Source organism: Rhipicephalus microplus, chromosome 5 (genome assembly GCF_043290135.1).
Source record: "Rhipicephalus microplus isolate Deutch F79 chromosome 5, USDA_Rmic, whole genome shotgun sequence".
In the NCBI taxonomy this organism is placed as follows: Eukaryota; Metazoa; Arthropoda; class Arachnida; order Ixodida; family Ixodidae; genus Rhipicephalus; species Rhipicephalus microplus.
The window spans coordinates 38,684,569-38,707,143 of record NC_134704.1 but is presented as its reverse complement, the minus strand read 5'-3'; the positions used below and the strand labels follow the sequence as shown (position 1 = coordinate 38,707,143).

The 22,575-nt window shown below is 43.9% G+C and overlaps 1 protein-coding gene across 2 annotated transcripts in view; it reads right to left on the bottom strand.

Moving 5' to 3' along the window:
* The window catches only part of LOC119174687 (glutamate receptor ionotropic, kainate 2), a 356,865-nt gene that overhangs the window by 23,592 nt on the left and 310,698 nt on the right, over window positions 1-22,575 (bottom strand). For both annotated transcript variants that reach the window (XM_037425714.2, XM_075895248.1), the window contains exons 3-6: window positions 11,138-11,389; window positions 7,876-8,045; window positions 5,089-5,142; window positions 3,768-3,932 (exon numbers count right to left, since the gene is read on the bottom strand). In XM_037425714.2, the coding sequence (XP_037281611.2) occupies window positions 3,768-3,932; window positions 5,089-5,142; window positions 7,876-8,045; window positions 11,138-11,389 (641 nt within the window). The remainder of the gene's footprint in view (window positions 1-3,767; window positions 3,933-5,088; window positions 5,143-7,875; window positions 8,046-11,137; window positions 11,390-22,575) is intronic.

The window sequence follows — 22,575 nt, the reverse complement described above, 5'->3', positions numbered from 1 at the left end:
TCGCGCGAAGGCGTATGGTCAAATAGGGCGTTTAATGGCTGAAAAAGAGAGAGAGAGAAACAAAAAGAAAAATACAAAAGGAAAAAATGAGGAAGAGAGATTACCCGGAACTACATCTGGTTTCCTACCCTACACTCAGGGGAAGGAAAAAGATAAGCAGAAAAGTGGGAGAGTAATCAGGTACGTACACAAAAATGCATTTCCAATAATAATAATAATAATAATAATAATAATAATAATAATAATAATAATAATAATAATAATACATATTGGCCGAGATCTTCGCACCTCAAGCAATTTGTCATCTACCCAGCATATTGTACTGCTGAATTATGCGCCCACTTCAAGGGCCACGTACTACATCAAAAATTTTTATTCACATATGAATACGTTTCGCATCAGTAAGTACTTAAAGGAAAGGTTTGAGAAAGATTCAATATTGATCTTAAGTATTTGTGTGAACAAAAGCTGCTTAATGCCGTTCTGCGAATGGAATCACCATACGCTTGCAAGCTAGAGTAAATTAAAACGCGGGAAATTTAGGGTAGTTGTTTTGAGGTGTCCTACGGCGTAGTTAATAAATTTCAGATGCTTCGCCCACTCGGTGCAAGCGTGCAATTTTCGGCGAAAGCCTGCCGCTGAAGCTCTATTAGGCCTCCAGTCAGAGCTTCATGTGACCCTCCCCCCTCGCTTTTATTCATTGTGTTTAATCGCATGGTAATTTTTCAAAAAGCCCTCGTAAATGAAAGTGGCCGACAGCCTAACAAGCCCGGCGAACAGCATACCCAAAGCTTTGGCAAGCAAAGGCAAGCGGAATTTTATCACGAGATGAAAATCGCGGCCTTTCAGGCTCTATTCACTTGTTGGCAATCGACATTCGCGAGAACGAAGCACGTTTGATGAGCCGGTGGGGCTCTGAATAACCAATGAGTAGCCTGCGATAGCGACTGGAAGCTTTGCATGCAAACTCACGGAATAAATCATTTGAAAAGAGAGCGCTGTATATGGGATATGTGAATGCTTTTCTTATTTGGATCTCCTTTTAAACCTGTTTATCGACGACCAGTAAAAACGAGTCCATCGATGGCTCTGCTCACGTCATTTTTGTACAGTGAGTGTTCCTTGTGCGGGGTACAAGTTCACCTCAGTTTATATATATATACATATATATAGGCAGGTCTGATCACAGTCGTACTAATAACACTGTGATAAAGAATGAAGCTCTATACTTGCGAAGTCGGCATTGTGGAGGAAAAGCAATAATTTTCAGTTGTCAGGTCACGTAGTTAAGGTTTGTCTTTGTTATAAGTTTTCAGCCTGAAGCACTATGAAAATGCAAAGGAATGTGTGTTCTTTGACTCATGGCTTGTTCATTTCCCTTTTAGCCTCCTTCCATTGATTGGAGACAGCAGGTTCGGGGAAAAAAGTTTTTCCTTCCTTCCTCTTTCGAGCCTTTTCCCTCTCTTTGTTTTTTAATATCGCCTGTCCCTTCAGCATATTTTTCTTCCCTCTATTTTCTCCTCCTTTCACACAAAAAGAACGTACATGGACGAGCCAATATATATTCAAACAAAAAAAGTAGTTTTTTTTTAGGTGCAGTCATCCGACTCCATGCCTCCTTTTTGTGTGTGTGTGTGTGTACGTGCGGGAGTTTTGACCCCGCACGTACACCTTTAATTTTCTTGACCATGTGGGGGAGTTATGACCGCTCTCACGACGTCAAGAAAGCATTGTCTTCAAGTGTGCTGGTTCGTCTTCGTTATGGCTCGCCAACTGACCCACAAGTTTGCATTAAAGGGTCCCTAAAAACCTAATAAAATGCGAAGGAAAAGCGCATGCATGGTCCTCTCCGGGCATGTGCTCTTTTTTTCGGAAATGTTTGTGGCACCCGCAGTCCGTTCACTTCACCTCATGAATAAATAGGGTCTCCATTGGTACGTACACGATAGATATCTGCTTTGAATTGTGTCTTAGCCTGCTTGGACATGCAGTCGCAAGCCTGTTCTGCTTTGTCTCGCATGACTATAGCGCCAAATCAAGTGATCTCACTTCATCTTGCTCGTTTTCGACAGCACAAACGAAGACAATCAGCGCGCGAACGGAGAGCACGAAATCCTGATAATCTCACCACTCGGTGCCGACATCGCCCACATGTTTAATGGTTTAATGAAGAAATAAGTGGGGAGGAGGAGATAATGCTTCTGCACGAAGGGTAGTCAAGGCGAAAAAGAAGCCATGCTCTCTCGTTTCTGAACTCGGAGTGGTTCAGGGGCCTATAAAGAAATTAAGCCTTAACCGCTCCGGCTTCACAGACGAGAGATTGATTTCTTCCTCGTTTTACGAACATTCTTACAGAGACGCTATCATCTGCTCACCGCTTATTTCTTCATAAAACACGTGGGATGTACAGTACAAATGGGAATCCATGCGGAAATTTACACTTTTCGGCTACACGCTGTCACCCCCGCTTGCGCAGTCGAAAGCACACAAGTCGAAGTGAAATCGGTCGATTGCGCACAAAAGTCGAGCGAGGCAAGACAGAACGAGTGGCGAGTGCATGGCAAAGCAGGGCAGGAGATAATTCGCAACTGATATCTCTCATATGTGGACTAAGTGAGAGCACTTTTTTTTCGTTTCGTCATGTGAACAAACAGCTGCATGGTATAACGAATAGCGCCGGAAAGACGCAAAACGCCAGGATATACTAGGCAGTTTTCGAACAGCTCACCGCGAGCCCTTGCGGTGCGGTCGCTGCCACTGCGCATGCGTCGTAACGCGAGCCGCCGTTCGCGTTTGCGGCCCGCCCGCAGAAAATCCGAAAGAGCGGGCGGTGTGAGCGGCCCCGCATGCGGCCTGCAAACGCTGGTGTCGATGCGTAGTTTCCGTGCATTTGAGTTTGCGGGGCAGATAAAGTACCTAGGTTATTCCCCATAAGAACGGTAAACGTTATTCTAAAACTCATATGGTGCCCGCTATGCCCGCAACGCCCGCAGCGCCTGCAAACGTTATTCTAAAATTTCTAAGTAATGCGTTTGTTTCTTGACAAGTTTATTAGCGACCCTTTGAGATTTACTTGAAGCCTTGCCATTGTTTATAACAATGTCGATATCTGCAGTCAGCATCTGAAGCCAAAAAATACCAAGTGCGAAAGCAGGGTGCAAAAAAAAAATGTGACTAGATGAGCACACAGATAGTGCTGCGTCTGGGTGCCCTCATTGTGACGTGCCGTTTTTCGCGCGCTATTTTATGTTCCTTCATGTACCGACTGACCCTTTCACAGCCCTGTCACGGTGTTCTAGTGGCTAAGTTACTCGGCTGCTCACCAGCAGGTCGCGGGATAGAATCCCGGCTGCGGCAGCTGCATTTTCGATGGAGAGGAAAATGCTGTAGGCCCGTGTGCTCAGATTTGGGTGCACGTTAAGAACCCCAGATGGTCGAAGTTTTCAGAGCCCTTCACGACGGCGTCTTTCATAATCATATGGAGATTTCGGGACGTTAGACGTATATGTATCAAACAATGGCCCTCCTACAAAGAGGCCTAAAAAGGCTGTTTACTACAAGAAAAGAGTGTGTGAAAGAGCGACTTCTTCACTTCAACAAATGGTAAGCATTGCAATAATATCGTCCATGCATTCAACGTTATTTTTTGCTTCGTAACCAATCGCCGAAATTATTCACAATGTGGAATTCATGTTAGTACAATGAACATTCATTTGTAATTTGTAAACTTTCATTCGCCGAATACAAACAGAGCTACGTATACTTACGATAATCACGTTGGTGCGGTTCAGGATGTTCTGGCCGAACGGTTGAAATTTCTCCATGTCTCGGAGTATGTTCCGAACTGTCTGGTTTTCCGAGTCAACCATTCGGTACGCGGTGATGTTGACGAAGTTGTATTGGAAATCTTCTAAGTTGTAGGCTTCGATGTCCTGCGAACATCGCGACAAAAGAAAAAAAAAGCAAATCATCAAAATTCGAATTGACGAATCACCGAAGTGACGCGAAGAACAAACGCAAGGTTTCCAGCGAATGTAATTTTACACAAATAAATACCTACAGAAAACTAATATAGTTTTTGTTTTTGATAGTTGGAGCCCCTGTTGATAAAGCTGCAATCTTTTCAGCGGAATTTTTTAAGGCCAATAAGCCCTTTTCTCTAAAAAATACAAAGGCAAGTTTTCAACAGTTACCTTTAGGCATACAATAACACTTTCCCCCCGTAAAAATTCATATTATGTCTTCTGAGGTGACAAGCTTAAGTTTTTCCTTAGCAGAAGAGCGGGAAAAAACAGCTTTAATTATCGAAGTGCTTCCATCGTTCGACAGCATATTACATCCGCGCACAACAAGCCTGCTCATCTTAATAAAGAAGGGTGAGGACGTTGTGAGTTGCCGGCTTAGCTAGCCTTGCGAAATTTCCCGGCAAGTTCACCACTTGGCATCTTATCCAATATGGTTCCACTTGTTTTCCTGTTTAAAAGCAAATGTGTTAAAGCTCGAAGTAAAACATCCAATCTTCCGCCAAAAAAAAGAAGAAAAAAACTCCACATCATTGCGTAGCAACAACCAACTAACAGTTGCGCACTACCCAAGTTTAACCTCGTCAGGCTGCATATGCGCCGAGGAGCAGCCGTCAGCAAGCCACGCCCACTAACGGAGAGTCTGCGCAGTCGCCACGCCAAATTTGCACGGCGTGGCGCGTGTCGAGTACGAGGGACAGACTGGTGTTTCTACCGGGGCTACCTAAGCCAGGTTCATACGTGAGTTTCTGGCACTGGAATTGGGGCTTTCTTGTGTGGTCTGTGGCAGGAAATAGTTTAACTCTGTGTACTACAAAGAAAAAAAATAGCATCAGTCAAGAAGGTAACGTTTAGTCGCTAAGGTCTTTAGCTTCATTTCATTTTCAAGCTTTACGCGGCTAGCGCAAATTTATCTCTCTTTCTTAGATTTGCACTGGGCGACGCACAGATGCTTTCGTGTGAAGAAAAGTATCCCATGTCATCCCCTATCTTCTAGGCACTTTGGGGAAAAGTTCAACAAACGCTTATGGTTAGTACATTAAATGGGCTTTCATTTCGTACTTACGTAAGTAGCGAAGTGGTAGTGGTATTTGTAGTCGTTCATCTGGATTTGCAGAATCTGAAAATGAGTGAGAGGAATATAGCACAAACTTCAATGGTCTGTCGTTAATTTTCACGTTTACAAGGCTAAGTAAAACCAGGCTTTTCAACTCCGCTCCCATAATTAAGCGGCGCGGGCATTCTTCAAGCGACACCATTCACTCGTTTCCCCGAAAGAATTCAAGTACACACATATATACGGGAAAAGTCAGTTGAAGTTGATTAAAGTTTTCGGGCTACCATGGTTCTCAAAAAACAAAAGTGAAAAGAGGCACTCGTGTACAAGCGTTTGACGAAACACGAATCAAATCAACAGAAAGCGACACACAACACGAAACGGAAACGGAAAGAGGAACATCAACAACATCACAAGTAAGAATCTCGGAAGCTACAGGAGCGATTTTTTAAGGAGTGTGGTTGCCTCAGATGCCCTCGCAAGAGTACACTCATCTTATGCAGTGCCGCGGCCCGCAAGGCACCGACATTTCAAGGGGCCAGCTTGGTCGAGGGGCGCGGTTGCTTCAAAGAGCCGCCTTCCCACTCGAGCATGCACGAGAAGTCAGCGCGCTCAATTGATCCAGTCAATGGCGAAGAACACGAGAAGGGAAGTGGGGATATCGAGACGCAAGCGGCAAACGTGGACGCAGTTGAAAGAAGTCGCCGACGCTATTAGGAAGTTTATAGCATAAAGAGCATCGCCGTCACTGCGAGTGGGAAAGACGACGTGTACAGAAAACGGCCCTAATTAACCTGACGACTTCCGTCCTAATTTCCGGTGGTGTGGAGAAAAGGACCGAAGCAATGAGAACTGACTCGTTTGTGAAGAAAGGCCAGCATGGCGCCGGCTATCGACTCCAATTCTAAAGGCGTGGTTCGGTGAGTAGACAGAAACGAAAATCGCGGGAAACGACGAGAATTAGAGAGGAAGGTATATGGAAAGAGGCATAGCAAGAGGGAGAGAAAGTAGGTATAGACATCAATACGAGTGATAGCTTGAGGGAGAGAAGAGGGTGGCTAGATGAATGGCCGGATATGGCAAGAAGGATGACTTGACGTAGAAAAGAGGGATAACTAAAGAGGGAAAAAGATGAAACAAGGCAAGGTTGAGCGAGGGAGAAGAAAAGAGGGATAGCCATAGAGAATAGAGAGGAAGGCTGATGGAAATAGGGACAGCTTGAGTCAAAACATTGGAGGTGGAAAGCGAGGTGACTTGCTGAGGGCCCGACAGCAACGCGAGCTGACGCTAAGGTATTTTGGCTATCCCCTTTCACGGTGTTTTTTTTTTTTTTCAAGGAATGAGGAGGAAATGAAGCGCACGCGCACGTTTACGCACGCGGAACTAATGTGAATGGCCTACGCCCACGACTGAAAGAACTAACTGCGTGAAAAAGACGATAGAAGTAGACGATTCGGGAGCAATTAGCGGATGCCGCATGGTGTTGGGAGGAGCTAATTAGGTTCTCTTTGTATTATTGTCAGGAAGGGGGGAGAGAAAAGTTGGGAGTTGTATACGATTGTATTACGTTAGTTACGCCTACAGCGTCGAGGGAACGGGCTGTGAGAGGAGGAGGGGAGAAGGAAAAGCAAGCTCACAGTGTGTATGTGCAAAGTGGATACACGTGTAGTGCGACTTTGGTTTTTGAGTTCGCCGCTTCCTTTTAGCGTGAACATGCACTCTGATATTCATCGCGAAGCTTCCCGAAATACGTGCCTCGTTAAACTAAGGCTGCGTTGCTGAGAATCGTTGAATTGAAGCCAACCGTATGCACTACGATGGTTTTTAGGGTATTAGGTTTGGTGTTTACACTATAGAGAAACACCATCTCATACTGCACTTAATGTTCATCGTTTATAGCTCAACACAAAAAAAGTTCTTAGTTCTTAACCACTAAAATTTCTTTTTCAGGCTGCCCTCTAACGAGAATTATTTACTAATTGATGCATGATTTACTCAATTTACACACTTTGACAAGCAAAGCAAGGCACACTCAAGCAACCGATGTGTATACAATACAAGTGCTCCCACGTTTCCCTTGCTTTAAGGGCGTCGCTTCACGCTCGTTGTGCATCTAATTTAGCATAGAATAGCCAAAGTTTTGGCGCTGCTTGACTTACTGTTGCTTGTTTTCGTGAGCTGCAGTTGTATTCCCAACGCACTCTTTGTGAATAAGGACAATCACACGCCTCAAAGTTATGTTTTATTTTATTTTTTTCTCACATGGGGTCGCTGTACTTGCACAAATGTGTGTGCAACTACAGCATGGCTGTGTGGCAGAACACTTGCTTGCCGCGCTAATTACTTGGGTTTGATCCTACACTCCAGCATAAAAGCAAAAATGATTCCTTCTCTCTGACATTTCGCCTCTTTTCACGACCGTGTCTTGTCGCGCAACTTTGTATTTTTTTTTAACAGTAATGACTGCAGTACCATCACATAGCAACTGCGGACCCCACGCAAGAAGTCACGTTGTTGCAGATCCCATCAAGTCATTATTTATTGACGGTTATATCAAGCGAGGTTGGTATACACGAAGCAAAATAAGTTGGAATAAAAGAAGAAATACATGCACACAGGACCGGTGCTGGTCAAGCTCTGTCCTAGCACTGGCCTCGCGGCTCTTTATGTCCATTGACAGCACCGGTCCATTCTGGGCGCGGGCTTTCTTATGTCTTCCCTTTTCAAGTTATTAACTTTGCAAGATGTGTGTCCAGACCAAAGCACTTGAATACAACGAAGGAGGTATGCCCGTACCGCTCTGAGGAAAGCGGTGAGGTTTTCGGGTCGCACGTCAATGATCATGCTGTAGATTCCACGGCTTTTGATGTCCATCAGGGTCGCCGTGAAGTTCTCCGCCCTTCGGAACAGGTATTGCACGTTCTTGGGAGGGAACGGCCGCACCAGCTCCTGGAGGCTGATGAGGGCTGCAAGTTGAAGCGACAGAGCCAGTTAGCTTGTCAGTAGAGACAGATTGGAAGAGGGGATAGGCGCAGGCGTGCGCACGCCTTTCCCTATGATGGTGGTGATGGTGGGGGGGGGGGGGGTGATATTTATTCGCAGCGACCCCCCCTCCCACTTCCCGTAATTTGAGTTCAAAGAGAACATGCTTCACAGTTAATGAATGAATGTACATGAAGCAATGACGTTATTTTCACAGTGGCCTGCCATTGGTCCTTAGTTTTGTGGAAGTAAAAAATGGGAAGTGGACAGTTCTTACAATAGAGCATCAGGTGTTTTAGATCGTCATTGTTGAGAAGAACCAATGTGGCCGTAACAGTGTGAAAGAGTGACGGGAAAGGCCCAACTGAGAAAAAAATATGGGGCAGACTCCCCTTTTTTCTTAGGTAGCTGGAAAGGGGGGCAGCATACCCTCCTGCCTCCTCCCGTGGTTACCTACGAAGGAGGCAGCTTCACTTCCCCCGAGCGAACACCTATGGCTATGGGCACAAGGCTGCGAAATATGTTGTAAACCATCGCATACAAAAGCGCACAATGGTGGCCTGAGTGGTAGCCTTCAAATGCACCCTAACATTGAATACTAATATGGTTAATAATTTGGTTTACGCAATTGCCTCTTTATTTACTCACGCACAAAACATGAACACATATCAGGATGGCAAAGTATAGGCTCATCTATAAAAATGTCAGCACGTCTGAAGCAGCTTACTCCTGTTTATATAGCAGTCATCCTACTGCGTGCGTCTATCTACTGGCCCTTGTTTATCTTGCGTTGCCAATCGCAACACCGGTACATAACAACGAGGTAGGATATGTGCAATACATCTGATGATCAAACTTAAATATCACGCGACCATTTTTGTTTGCACTTTCTCTCTTTCGTAAAACGTCGAGTTTGTTCATCGTTTGCGTTTTGTTTTCGCATAGAAAAACTTACAATAGTCTTTTTTAAGAAGACGAAGAGCTTGATAATTTCCTCAAAGAAATATACGTGGTCGTCGTTCACGAGATATCTAAGATAAACAGCACGCTAAAGCGTTTCGAAATTATAGAAAAAACATGTAACGAGGAAACCCATCGACGTTAACCAGAATAGAAGTATCAGGTTTTCCGCCCTGCACTGAGTCAGGGGAGCAAAGAAAGTTAAGAAATGCAAAAATCAAGCAGATTCCCTTATTATGATTCAATTACCTGCACGAAATGCTTCTTTTTATAGCTCGTCATCTAGTAAGCGAATGTGGAGCGGCAATTTTCTTATAGGAGAACATACATAAACCTACAGAAGGAGTTGAAATGACCCTTCAAACACCTGAAGATACCCGCCGCGGTGATCTAGTGACAGAGGTACTCGGCTGCTGATTCACAGGTCGCGGGATCGAATCTTGACTGCGGCGGCTGCATCTCGGATGGAGGCGAAAATACTTTAGGCCCGGTTGCTTGAATTTGAGTGCACGTTAAAGAGCCCCATGGTGGTCGAAATTTCCGGAGCCATCCACTGCGGCGTCTATCATAATGATATGGCGCTTTTGAGACGTTAAAAGCTATATATCAACGCCTAAAGAGACATCATGGTGCAGAAGGCAGTACATAAGGCTCAGCCCTAATTCCAAGCTTGAAGTGTTGGTTCTAGACCGTGTTGGTTTGTCTGATCAAGTTAAACATCGGGTTATCGAGGTCAGTGTTCACCACCATTTGCTGCCATGTGGACACATCCGCATGGTAAAGACCAAAAGGTTCATTCGGAACACTGGGCCTCATTACACGACCAAATCGTCTCTCGCTATGTTCACAGGTATGATGGAGCTTTGCAGGGGAAGCATTCAGTGCAAGATGCCTACAGTTTTTATTAGCTTACTGTAACGATGTGCAAGTTTATTATGATACCTTAAAGAAGACGTGCGCTAAAAACATCACAATCGTGATGAATGAGAGGGAACATTGTGGGCAGCTTAGAGGTAGCATCACACAACACCGACCTAACAGCACACATTTAACACAAAAATATTATGCCGCCTTAAAGGCAAGTCTTTGTCGCAATAAAACAAAGAGAGGGGACATTGACATTATTCGGTAATAGACAGACCCTTTTCAAAATTGAGCGTCACCTATCGAACGAAATTGAAAACACATGTTTTTCGCCATGTCTTGTTAACCCAAGGGACGCTCGATCATTGGCGTACCGTCCGAATGCGGTACACGTTTTGCAGGAACGCAAGCGGTGTGCGCTGCAGGAACGCTCATCGGCGTCGCTGGAACACGCAGCCCGCAATCTCGCACGAGTGAACAAGATGTGGTGGAAGAGCCATGTTGGCAGACTGAATTTTCTAAAGGGTTTATTTCCAGTGCAACTCGACGCAGTTTACAAAGGGCACGTGTTCATAACACAAATGCTCCAGCGGATAGTTACACTTCGCAATAATAGGTTCGGTTAGTTGATGTTTGCTCCATAAAAGCGGCAGAGTTGCCTGTACATCCGTTTTAGCATTTTATAGATTTATACCAGTTATAACAGTTTAAAAATTACGAATGATATGTCATATATTCTTGTCTCATCGTTTATCAGTTTTTAGGTAATATTATACGTCACATTCACATACCAATTACAAGTAATATTTGATAAAGCGTGAATTTGGTGTTCCCTTTCATGTTGTTCACGACTATGGACGGTTTCGAGATTTCAATACTTTTACCCCAAAAAACTACCGGTCGCCTTATTTACCAGCTCCTAACAGCAAAACTGACAGTCCATTTTCAAGTTTTTTTTTTAAGATAAGGAAATATTTTTTCTAGTTTTTCCGATATATGTAACGGGCGTGCAATTTAAGAAAATATTTTACAACTTTTATGTTGCTGAAAAAAAACATTTACTTGACTATATTTTGCCAAATAAATGAAGAAAACTGTAGAAAATTAGCGGGCTATTTTCTAAAGCTCTTCTTGCCCACCATTGCTATGAAGGCACATCAGTGAACGAAACCGGATGTCCTCTAGGGCCTGTGTTATTAAACAGTGAAAAGGTTTATACGCTAATAGCTATGAAACATGGTCTTTGACTCACAGATGTCGTCCTGGTAGAGGACAGCGATGCGCGTCCAGTTGAGGTACTGGACCAGGTCTCGCATCGACTTGCCGGTGATGTGTGGGTCCGGGTGCAGGTTGACGGAGCAGTCCTTGGCGTCGGGCTCGAGGTCCAGCCTGCTCTCAATGTGTGGGATGTCCAGCGAGTCCGAGAGGGACTGGATGTGCGAGCCGATCATCGGATCGTTGGGCCCGAAAATGGCCGCCACGCCCGAACTGATCAGGCTGCAGGCTGCATCACAAGAACGTGACACAATTGCACGATTGGTTAGGGGTATTCCTAGTGCGATCGCAAATATAAGGAAACATGTCGACGGGTTTTTGCCGGTGGCGTCGTCATCGTCATATTTTTTTTTTCGTACAAATCTAACTCGATGAAATCACCTCGCGAATCACATGTTACACCCGCAAATAAAAGTTCGCAACTGGCGACGACAAAAGCGGCTGAAACAAAGATGAAATGAGTCGGCCGTCTACGTAGCATGTAAAGTGCAAGCGACATTTTCCTACGTGCAAAATCATTCATTATCAAAAAGTAAAATATAAGAGGTACTGTATTAGTGTGATTTAAGAGAGCTTTCTTGTGACATACTTAGATACATTTGAGATGGTAATTAGTTCGTAACTGAAGCCAACTTGTAAGTAACAGTTGAAGCAAAAGTTTGCACTGTAGTGCGTCGGGCATCTTGTAAATTCAGTGTAGTCATTCATGTCTGCTACTTGATCTCGAGTTTGGCAGTAAATAAACTCCATCTTCAAACTTTGCCTCTTGCTTTGTCTGCACAAGAGCATTTTCGTGCAATTTTTACTTGAAGTGCTTGAAACGATGAGGGATGAAAATTCGGGCGACATGGGCAATATTGCGGCGACCCTTGCTGAGAGGCAGCCTAATAGCATTAAAGAGGTCGTGAAATTTCTAGGTGATCTGGTGAGAAGACTTGACTTGTTCTCGACTGAGGTTAAATGTGAAATAGCTAAGGTCGCTTCCTCGAACACTGAAATAGTCACTGAACTTGGGAGTGTTCGAGATGCTATTGGCTTCATGAATGAGAGCTTTGAGCTCTTTAGGACTGACGTGGAGGCTTTTCGCAAGGAGATTGACGTGGTAAAGGCTGAGAGTGCGCAGTGTCGTAAGGAAAACGAAGAACTGCGGAGGGACCTGAAAGAAGCTCGGACGGGAAATTGTCGAGCTGAAGCAATACAGCCGAAATATGAATATTGACATTAAAAGTCTTCCACTAATCGAAAAAGAAAACTTGGAGAAAACTGTCGCAAACATCGCCAAGTGCTTAGGAACTGATGTCACAGATAAAGACATTGACGTCGCGCACCGTGTACTATCGAAAGATAAAAAGAAATCAAATGTGATCGTCAGATTCATCACCAGAACGGTGCGAGACAAGATGTTGTCCGCAGCAAAAAAGATTAAACTAGATAGCATTCGTCTTGGTTTTGACAACAGTAACCCTGTATATATAAATGAACACCTGTGCATGGAAATGAAGGTTCTGCTCAGTAAGGCGCGGCAAGCAAGGCGTGAAAGAGAATGGAAACATGTATGGGTATCACAGGGCAGGATCTTCATGCGGAAAGCAGACAGGACACCTGTTTTAAATGTAACTTCTGAGGCGGATCTGGCTAAAGTAGTCTAGCTTAATATTACACTTATATTTCTGCTGTGAACAATGGCAATGTATTCCAGCGTTTCTGAATTGAACTCGTATGTAAGTGGCCGTAATAGGCAGCCCATGACATTCCTTCACGTTAATATGCCGTCAGCTCGTTCGAAAGAAGAAAACTTTCTTTTGTTTCTTGGTGAGTTCAATTTTTCTTTTCCGTTACTATGATGACTGAAACTTGGTACCGTAGTGAAACAGACGTGTTTTGTATTGACGGATATAATGTTGTGTACCAAAATAGTAAATTGAGAATTGGTGGTGGTGTATGCTTGTATGTCAAAGCTGAAATAACGTATGAGTATCGTGAAGATCTGTCTCTGTGCCCCAATGACCTTGAGGCGTTAACTTTACAGTATCACAACTACATTTTTGTTGCAATTTACAGGTCACCAAGTGGCAATTTCGATTCATTTATTCAATATTTAGAAAATCTTTTTTCGTTGTAAACCAATTTAATTACAAACTAGTGCTGGGAGGTGATCTTAACATAGATATGTTGAGCGACACACATAAACAGATGAGACTTTCGGACCTTCTTGCTTCTTATTTCTTAACAAACGTAATTACCATTCCAACACGTATTACTGATACCACTTCTACTCTACTAGACTTGTTTATCACAAGTAGTACAAACAGTACGTTACAGGCAGGCGTCCTGCGTGCCCCGATAAGTGATCATTTGCCCATATACCTAGTCATAAAAAACATAACCAGTGTAAGAAGCCAAATCCTTCCTGCCGTTCACTTTCAACAAATTGATCCGCGAACGCTATCTTCTTTTAGAGAGGAAATCAGAACTCTAAATTGGAACAACGTTCTATCTAGTTCTTCTGCTGATCTTGCTTATGATTGTTTTATTGATACTCTATGTACCGTGTATAAAAAACATTTTGCTTACAAAGCTTTAAAGAGATCAAAACGGGCGTGCAAACCTTGGATTTCTTCCGCAATACTCAATATAATAAAAGAAAAAAATAGGTTGTATCAAGAGTTTCTGATAAAGCGAGACCCGGATAAATATAAAGCTTTTAAGGTATACAGAAATAAACTCCCTAAACTACAAAAACAAGCTAAACGCGATTATCACTTCAAGATGTTTGACGGTGTCACCGATTCTAGGCAATTATGGAACAAACTTAATGCTATTATATCTACCAAACAAGTGTCTAATGATATTAGTGAGCTGGTGATCAAAAATAAAATATACAAGGGCGCAGTACTACCAAACAAATTTAACGAGTATTTTACCTCACTAATTGCAGTAGTCATAATTGTGATTCATCAGGTTATTTGCCTCCTGCTTTAAATAATTCTGTGTTTGCTAATCCTACAGACGAACAAGAGGTTATCAGCATTTTTCAGCATTTCAAATTGAGTAAAAGCGAGGACATAGATGGCTTAAACATAGAACCTATAATATACATTTCAGATCTCATATGCGCATGCTTAGTACATATTTATAATCTCGTGTTCACCACTGGGCGGTTTCCATTACTGGGCTGTTTTCAATATACATTGTCATGTATATTAGAGCAAATGTCTTCACTTTAACGTAGTGATGTTAGTCGGGAAATATAGATGTGCCGAAGTGTATGTGCCCTGTTACTGGAATGGTATGAAGCCTTTGTGTTCTGTACATGCTGTAAATAATTTTTTCTAAACACATGAAGAACGCTAAAGTAACGGTTGTATATAAGGGTGGGGACAAAAGCAATTTAGGAAACTACAGGCCAATTTCGATTTTACCAGTTTTCTTTAAGGGGTGTGAAAAACTTATTTTCATTCGGTTATCTAATTTTTTTTAATAAAGACAACATTATTACGCCATCACAGTTCGGTCTTCAGTCAGGCCTCTCAACCGAAAGTGCCTTACTATACCAAAAGGAATTGATTCTAAAAAATATAGAAGCAAAAAAACTTACCCTAGGAATATTTTTAGATTTTTCAAAAGCTTTCGATAGAATAAACCATAATTTTATGCTAGAAAAACTTGACTGTTATGAAGTTCGCGGTACCGTTTTAGCTTTAATAAGAAGCTACTTATCTAATAGGAAACAATGTGTATCAATCAATCGAGAGCTATTATCATCCATAAACGTTAAGAATGGTGTAACTGAAGGTAGCATTTTGGGACCCCTATTATTTAATATTTTTATCAACGATATTGTACGTATTGACAGCTCTTTAGAATATGTAATTTACGCGGACGATACCAGTATATTTTTTCTGGGGAAACGGCTGATGACCTCATTGTTTCTGCTAATGAAATACTAAATAAGGTATATGCCTGGACTGTGGCAAATTCTCTACACATTAATTGCTCTAAAAGCAAGGCTGTACTGTTCCGTGCGAAAGCCAGGTCATTTGAAACGTCTCACAAACTAATACCTAATAACGTTGAAATTAAACTTTGTCAGACAGTTAAAACTCTCGGTGTCCGTTTTCACGAACACATGACATGGAATTACCATGCCGGACACATTAGTCACAAACTTTGTAAAGTTTTAGGTGTGTTGCGTCGATGCCAGAACATACTACCTGTGAAACAAAAAAAATTTGTGTACAATGCTCTTTTTTCTTCACATTTACACTATTGTCATCTGGTCTGGTCTACAGGCTCTAAAGCATCTCTAAAGAACCTGGTTGTGTTACAAAAAAAAATGCCTTGCGGTGCATTGAAGGTGTATCCTACAACGCACACACTGCTTCAATATTTGCAAAATATAGAATTTTAAGAATTACCTGTTATTACAAATACCAGCTTTTGTCAGCTTTTAAATCATAAATACGCAGAGGAAGTATCTTTTTACGCAACTTGGCCACCTTGCAACCAAATCCTGCCAGTCGCGTTACTCGGTGTACGGAGACTTGGCACGTACTTTGTCCTCGCACAAAATATAGATTTGAAACACTACGTTACCGCCTTCCAAGTGTGATGAACAAATGGAAACTAACAACTGATATTCTGCGTATAATGTCTAAAACTGAAATTTTAAATCGGATATGCTGATTGTGTTGTAAATGAATGTTGGGTGATTTCTGTAATGGTTATTAGGTTTTTATTCTTTCATACATCCCTTTGTAATGAATATTTTTGTATGTTTTCAGAGTTGTCATTCTATTACTTCCTGTCATGGGCCACATGCGTGTTTCTTTTGTATTGTCGCTTTCCGCTGCCTGTAATTTTTGTATATTTGTAAATTTGTAGCGTAAATTTTTTTCTGATTGAAGGGGCCAGTCAGGCTGCGAAACGCAGCTTTTTTCCCTTCGCACCAAACCACGTATACAGTGTATTTTCGTGTACTTGTCACGTGGTTAAATAAACTCAAACTCATGTCACAAATACTCAACCCTTAATTTACGTGGCGTCTGACGCGGCTTTCATTATGGCGAAATTGGAGATAAATCAGTGCACATGGCTATATATACTGAAGTAGTATACCGAAGTATACTGAAGTATACTATAGTATACTGAAGAAGAACAGCTTCAGAGCTACGCAAGACGAAATAACAGGACAGAACAAACTTTTCCTATCCCTGCAGTCCTATAGCTGAAAGGCCAAGTCACGAAATCTCAAAGAGGCTGAACTAAAAAAAATTCCCAAGCATTTCCCCGAGGGTGAACATGGTTAAGTGCGAATGCACGGGGTGATGCTATGAGGGGTATTTACTAACTCGCACTATTATATTTATTAATCACACTATGGTGCCTTTATGGTGTAATGGTTCCTGGGAATCGCAATTTGATCACACGGGTAGTTTACGTTAACTCACTGGCGAATGCCAACGGATTTTAACTTTACTCCCCCTCATAGCATCCCCCCGTGCATTCGCACTTAACCATGTTCACCCTCGGAGAAATGCTTGGGAGTTTTATTAATGATGATGATGATTAAAGTGTAATTAATGAATTTAAGTGTTGTTTGTCATGAAGCATTTGTACACAGGTACATTATATACGAAGTATTATTTATTTACACTTCACAATTTTCGTACGATGCATTAAATGCACACATCGCGAGCGCGTCACACACACACACACACAAACTACACTATAGATTAGCACCTATTCGTGTTATCGTTGTAGCTCACGGTTAGTACCAGCGCTTTGTGATCCGAGAAATGTACGGTGAGCGGATCCGGCAAGACGGAGCGGACCGTACAGTTCCTAATGAACGCCAAGTCTGTGAAGCCACCGTTGATCGTGGTCGGAAACTCGAGAGACAGACACGTCATCGCGCGGCACGTTCACTGGCTCGAACGGCTTCGGGAACGTCCACTCGCCGTTGACGATTGCGAGCGGCGTCTTGACGCCGGCCTTCATCGCCCTTCTCCGCCTGACGCTTGCGCTGTCGTTCCGCTTCTTGGGCCGCGTTCGCGGCTCGATGCTGACGCCTCATCTCAGCCTCGCGAGCGCGCAGTTCACCATCCGCTACACGCTTCGCGCGCTTGTCCTCGGCCTCGCGAGCGCGCAGTTCGGCATCCGCTGCACGCTTCGCCCGCTTCCACTCGGCCTCGCGAGCACGCAGTTCGGCATCCGCTGCACGCTTCGCCCGCTTACGTTCGGTCTCACGAGCCCTTCGCAGCGCCGCCTTGTCTTCCAACGTCGGCGAAACCACCGCGGTACCGTCACCTCCAACGACGGGTGCAGTGCTGGCATTCGGTTGTACTGCATTCGTTGTTGATGGTAGCGTTGCCTCCGGGACATCCATCGCACGACCCGCTCTCGACGGGAGACTGAGAGAGAAGACGGGCGCGCGCGAGAGAGGGGGCGCGCGCAGCTGCAGCAAGCGAGGATAGTGGAGGAGCGAGCGAAGGGGGAGGGGGTATAAGGCGCGTTACTGACACCGATATCAGCGTCGCGTCCGTGGCTTATTCGGTAGAGCGTCGCGCTGCGGCCCGCCAGGTCCTCTTTCTTTTAAAGATAGAAGACTGTGGACGCCGCCGACGGCAGTGGATGGTTTGGGGCCGCTTATAAAGTGTATTCACACTTAAAAAGAAAGTGGCCGGGTATCCCCTATACCTAAAAAAAACGCCGTTTCGTTCATGCTACGACAAACGCCGCTTCACTATTTAACTGCTCAAAAGTATAACCCCTAGAATCTGGCAACAAAACAGCCAGAGGAATCACGCATTAAGAATATATACGGTTCACCGAATCTCGAAGCTAGGGGCCCTTTTCTTTTCAACAACAAAGACGAATGTAACGTGCTTATTCTGCTTCAATGTCTTCCGGCGCAAATAAAAAAACGAGTTAATAAAAAAAATCTTACATGGTTTAACGAAGTGAGCCCACCGAAATAACCAAAAAGAAGGCACAACGGAATACCATCTCTACACCCGCCACTAAGCCTAGAACAACACCCAGACTACTTAAAAGCCCCAAGATCTTCAGAAGATAGCTTCGTAATCCTTAAAGCCATCTTGGTACATTGAAGAGTAGACGCTAAGTCTTCACCCATACATATATCACTCAACAAAGCAGAGTTAAGTTTTGAAAAGACAGCGCGACATCCTACTCCCAGAGCACGATGCATGCTGAAGCACGTTCCTTTCTCACGCGCTTTTTTTTTTCTCTAAAATATTCTAAAATACACAGAGTCAAACCGGAAAACGGGAGAAAGGCATGATTGTCTTGACAGTAAGCAGAAGCGAATGAGATTACGAATATATGGGATCACGTTAGGCAAATCTGAAGGGCCAACAGAATGCGTGAGCAGCCGCTATCGCTTCCGTTGCCGATGCGAAGCGCAGACAGGATTGATCCGATGGGTGGGACGAAAGAGGCGCCGCATTGAGTCTTTTGCCGTACAAGGAAGGTGGCATAGATAACTGACCCCCACTTCTCTCCACTGCCACGTTTCGTTTTCCTCGTTTTCGTTAAACGCGGCGGAAACAACAGCAACAAAGACGGCCAAGAGCATGTACTTAGACATTTTGGTCGTTTATAACATACAAGAGCATGAGGACGTCACGCTTTTGCTTCAGTACAGAAATACTACAGCGATTTGCTTATACACAGTCATGAATTTTTTTTTTTTTGGAGTGAGTCAAACGCCTACAAGGAACCACAGAATGAGGACATATCCATAGGCGTGCTCATTGGGGGGGGGGGGGGGGGGGTCATGAAAAGTAAGCCCCCATACAGACTCGTGGAGGGGGTGGGGGGAGTGTAGCACCAAGTCCGCCCCATACATCGATATACTGTAGAGGGGGGGAGTGCAATGACGAACCATCGCCCCCCCCCCCTCAATAAAAGGGAACTCTGCAAATGCCTATGGACATATCGTTAGGCAAATCAGTACGATGCCAACCGATAATAATAACAGGAATATTACGATTGGTGCTATTCGAATTTATTATTTCTAGTGCAGTAGCTATGAGAAAAATGGCATGGTGCTTTGTGCGTTTGACTAAGACGACCAAAAAGCGAAAGCCACCTACTTCTATTCCTTCTCATTCGATTGTATTGATTGCTCAATAAATTATGTTTCATAGTGGCATCGAAGATTCCCTTCATAAGTGCGCGCGAAACAGTTGCACGCAATCAGTTGCAGTCGCGAAAAATACACGTGTGCTTGTCGAAACGTCAGCTCCAGAACCCCCACCCCCCTCCCCCCTAGATCCTCTTCGCAACCTTCAATCTTCCCTTTCTTGCCTTTCTTTAGGAAAATGACTACTCCAATACATCGGGTTGCACAAACGCCAACCTGCAAGTGCCTTGATGACACTCAGGTCAAATAATGTGGTGCCTCCGGGTTTTTCATTTTGTACGTCAAAATGTCTTGATGCTTGAAGAAGTTTGATGACCCAAAACCACAACATGTTTTTTTTTTTAAAGCCATAGTGGAGGGCTCCGCAAATCGCTTATACCTTGGGATACTTATCGTACACCTAAATATCAACATTTTTCGTCATTTTAAACTACTACTCATTGGACGTGATAGAACACCAGTGAAACTTTTTTAAATACCGCTGTCGAGCAGAGCTCGCGGAGCCGTCTTTCAAAGGTCAAACTCCACCTTTTGCGCGAACGTGGAGTTTTCGAAAAGCGACACCACGCAGTACAATAAATAAATAAATAAATAAATAAATAAATAAGAAGGAGTCGTTGTAGCAAAAAAAAAAAAAAAAACTTCTGGTACTACCAGCGGCACGCGTGTAAACATATCTCGGCAGCGTTATATAGAAACATGTTACTAAGGCGTTTCGTAACAACGACTGCTGTTTTTCGCTGTCCCGTTTTGCCGCGGAAATCAGTGCTCCTTGCACGCTTTTGCGCAAGACACACCTACATAAGTGCTATAGATTTGCTTGCAATAAGATCCTTTTGTCGTGTGTTTTTTATTTTATTTTTTGGCAGAAGAAGAGGGATGTGCAAGCTCGCAAGCTCGCAGAAATGAGCCATTAAACTCCCTCCGTCTTTGCTTGAACCGTTTTCTGTCGTCAGAGCAGAGGTTCCTAAATCTCGAGCGAAGAAAGAGAAAACGCACTCTTTTGTTGCGTCACAACTTTGTAAGACCTAGGGAATCGGAGCCAATTTCAAAATACAGAACTGAACAACAAAAAATATAACCTACAGCTTGCACCCTTTTTCACGTTGCCACACATCAGCGCGTTCTGATTGTGCGCTAAGTCGTTGAGTGCCACAACCAGTGGCATCGAGTGTCCCGAGGGCGCTCGCGTCGAAGTACTCTTACACGATTCGAGAGGTGTTTTCTTTCAACGGCGCCATATATATAGGGCTCTGTAAGTCGCGATTCGCATTCACAACCTTCGGTGCACAACAAGGGCTTCTTACCTTTCCGCGACAGTCAGCATGTCGAGTTTCGCTGATTGCCATTCTAAGGCTGCATGCATGTGACTTAGAATATCCGTCTTTTTTTTAATTGTGTGTGTGTGTTTGTGTTGAGACTTAAAAGTTTGAGTGTTAAGTTTTCCGAGCCAGTGACAATTCGTGAACACCAAAGAGATAGCCGAAGATTCGATCCACGCGCTGTCTTCCCTCCGAAGTGACTTTGAAGGAAAAGGGAAGAAATAAGCGCGGCGTCGTTACTGTCTCCGTCTATGGATTGATTGATTGATCGATTGATTGATTGATTGATTGATTGATTGATTGATTGATTGATTTGTGGGGTTTAATGTCCCAAAACCACCATATGATTATGAGAGACGCCGTAGTGGAGGGCTCCGGAAATTTCGACCACCTGGGGTTCTTTAACGTGCACCCAAATCTGAGTACACGGGCCTACAACATTCCGCCTCCATCGGAAATGCAGCCGCCGCAGCCGGGATCTCCATCTATGGAGGACACCTCCACGACACCGCGCGGGTCATAGCCGAATGGAAACGAAAGGGACAAAAAAGAAAAAGGTGAATGAAGGGTAAAAAAAAAATTCGATATGCCTCAGGTGCGCACGCAAGAACACCCGTGCGCCACGCGCACTCTAGGTCTTCTATACATTATGCTCCTTCGGCAGTATTAAAACTTGGTGCACACTTAAATTCCAGCGCTAGAACAACGGAGACAGAGAGGAGGAGGAGGACACAAAACAAAAGCTAACAACTAAAATTTAGTGAACAAACCATGAGCGCTCACGTTTCTGCAGGTCACGCGGGAAAACTTAATTGCTAAGCAAGTGTACCACGCAGTCTTGCGAAAAAATGGAAGCCTGTGGTACAATATCATCACGCATAATCTCGATGAAGGCTTACGCGAGTTCCTGAGTCCTTTCCTGTTTGTGTTTCAAGATAACACCTGCGTTATCAAAGAATTCGTAGCACCCACAAGACCTGCGCTGTTTCATAAGTATGCATTGACTTGGACTTGCCCACCTTTCTACCATACTTAAATTTGATAGGTGACTGAATGATATATAGTTCAATTTGAGTGAATGAAAAGTTGCTGCCGCTACAGCGGCTGGCCAACACGAGCTAAAGGTAGCGAACATTTGCGATCACGCGTCATCATTTAGCCACCGAGAAAGAAGTGCTTTAATGAGATATTAGCGTGGCACCTGCAATGCTACTCCAAATACTGGGATTACGATAATGCTATTTTTCTCTCTCTCACACACACACGAGCACGCACAAACACACACAGATATGGAGAGAGGTTCTACACTGTTAATGATGTTTAGTTAAGACCCACGGCCCACAAGGACGTCAGCAGCGCTTTCGTGGCACGTAACGCTCGGGTGGTGCTTTTTCCACGGGCTCACTGTACGCCGTGGTAATAAGCACGAGGAGAGTTACACGGGTAATGTCGTCAGAGCTATTCAATCATACCAGATGGGAAACTTCGTTTTGACAACCGGTCGTATCTATGAAAAATATTGCGGACGACACTGAACTAACTCACTGCCTGGGAGAGGCAACAAAAACACACCACATCACCCCGATCGCTGAAGCCCTCGACGTCAATGCGGGGGTTGCAGAGGCAATAACTGGAAGTACTTTGAAAGCCATTGGAAGCATACGATCACAGTATCACCCTCGATATGCTAGTGGCAAGTTTAAGCACATCGTCCGGTTCATCAACGCGTCGTCAGTCACGAGATGAAGCAACGCATTACCGTATCCCTCTTTTCCGTGTTCCGGCCTGTGCACATAGGTATATGCATGTACTATGTCTGAAAGAATCGACTTCAACATTGACGAAGTCGTTGAAGAAGTGCTGTACACTAGAATTCAGAAGTTACGTGTCAGTGCTTATGAACTAATTGATTTAGTATCCTTG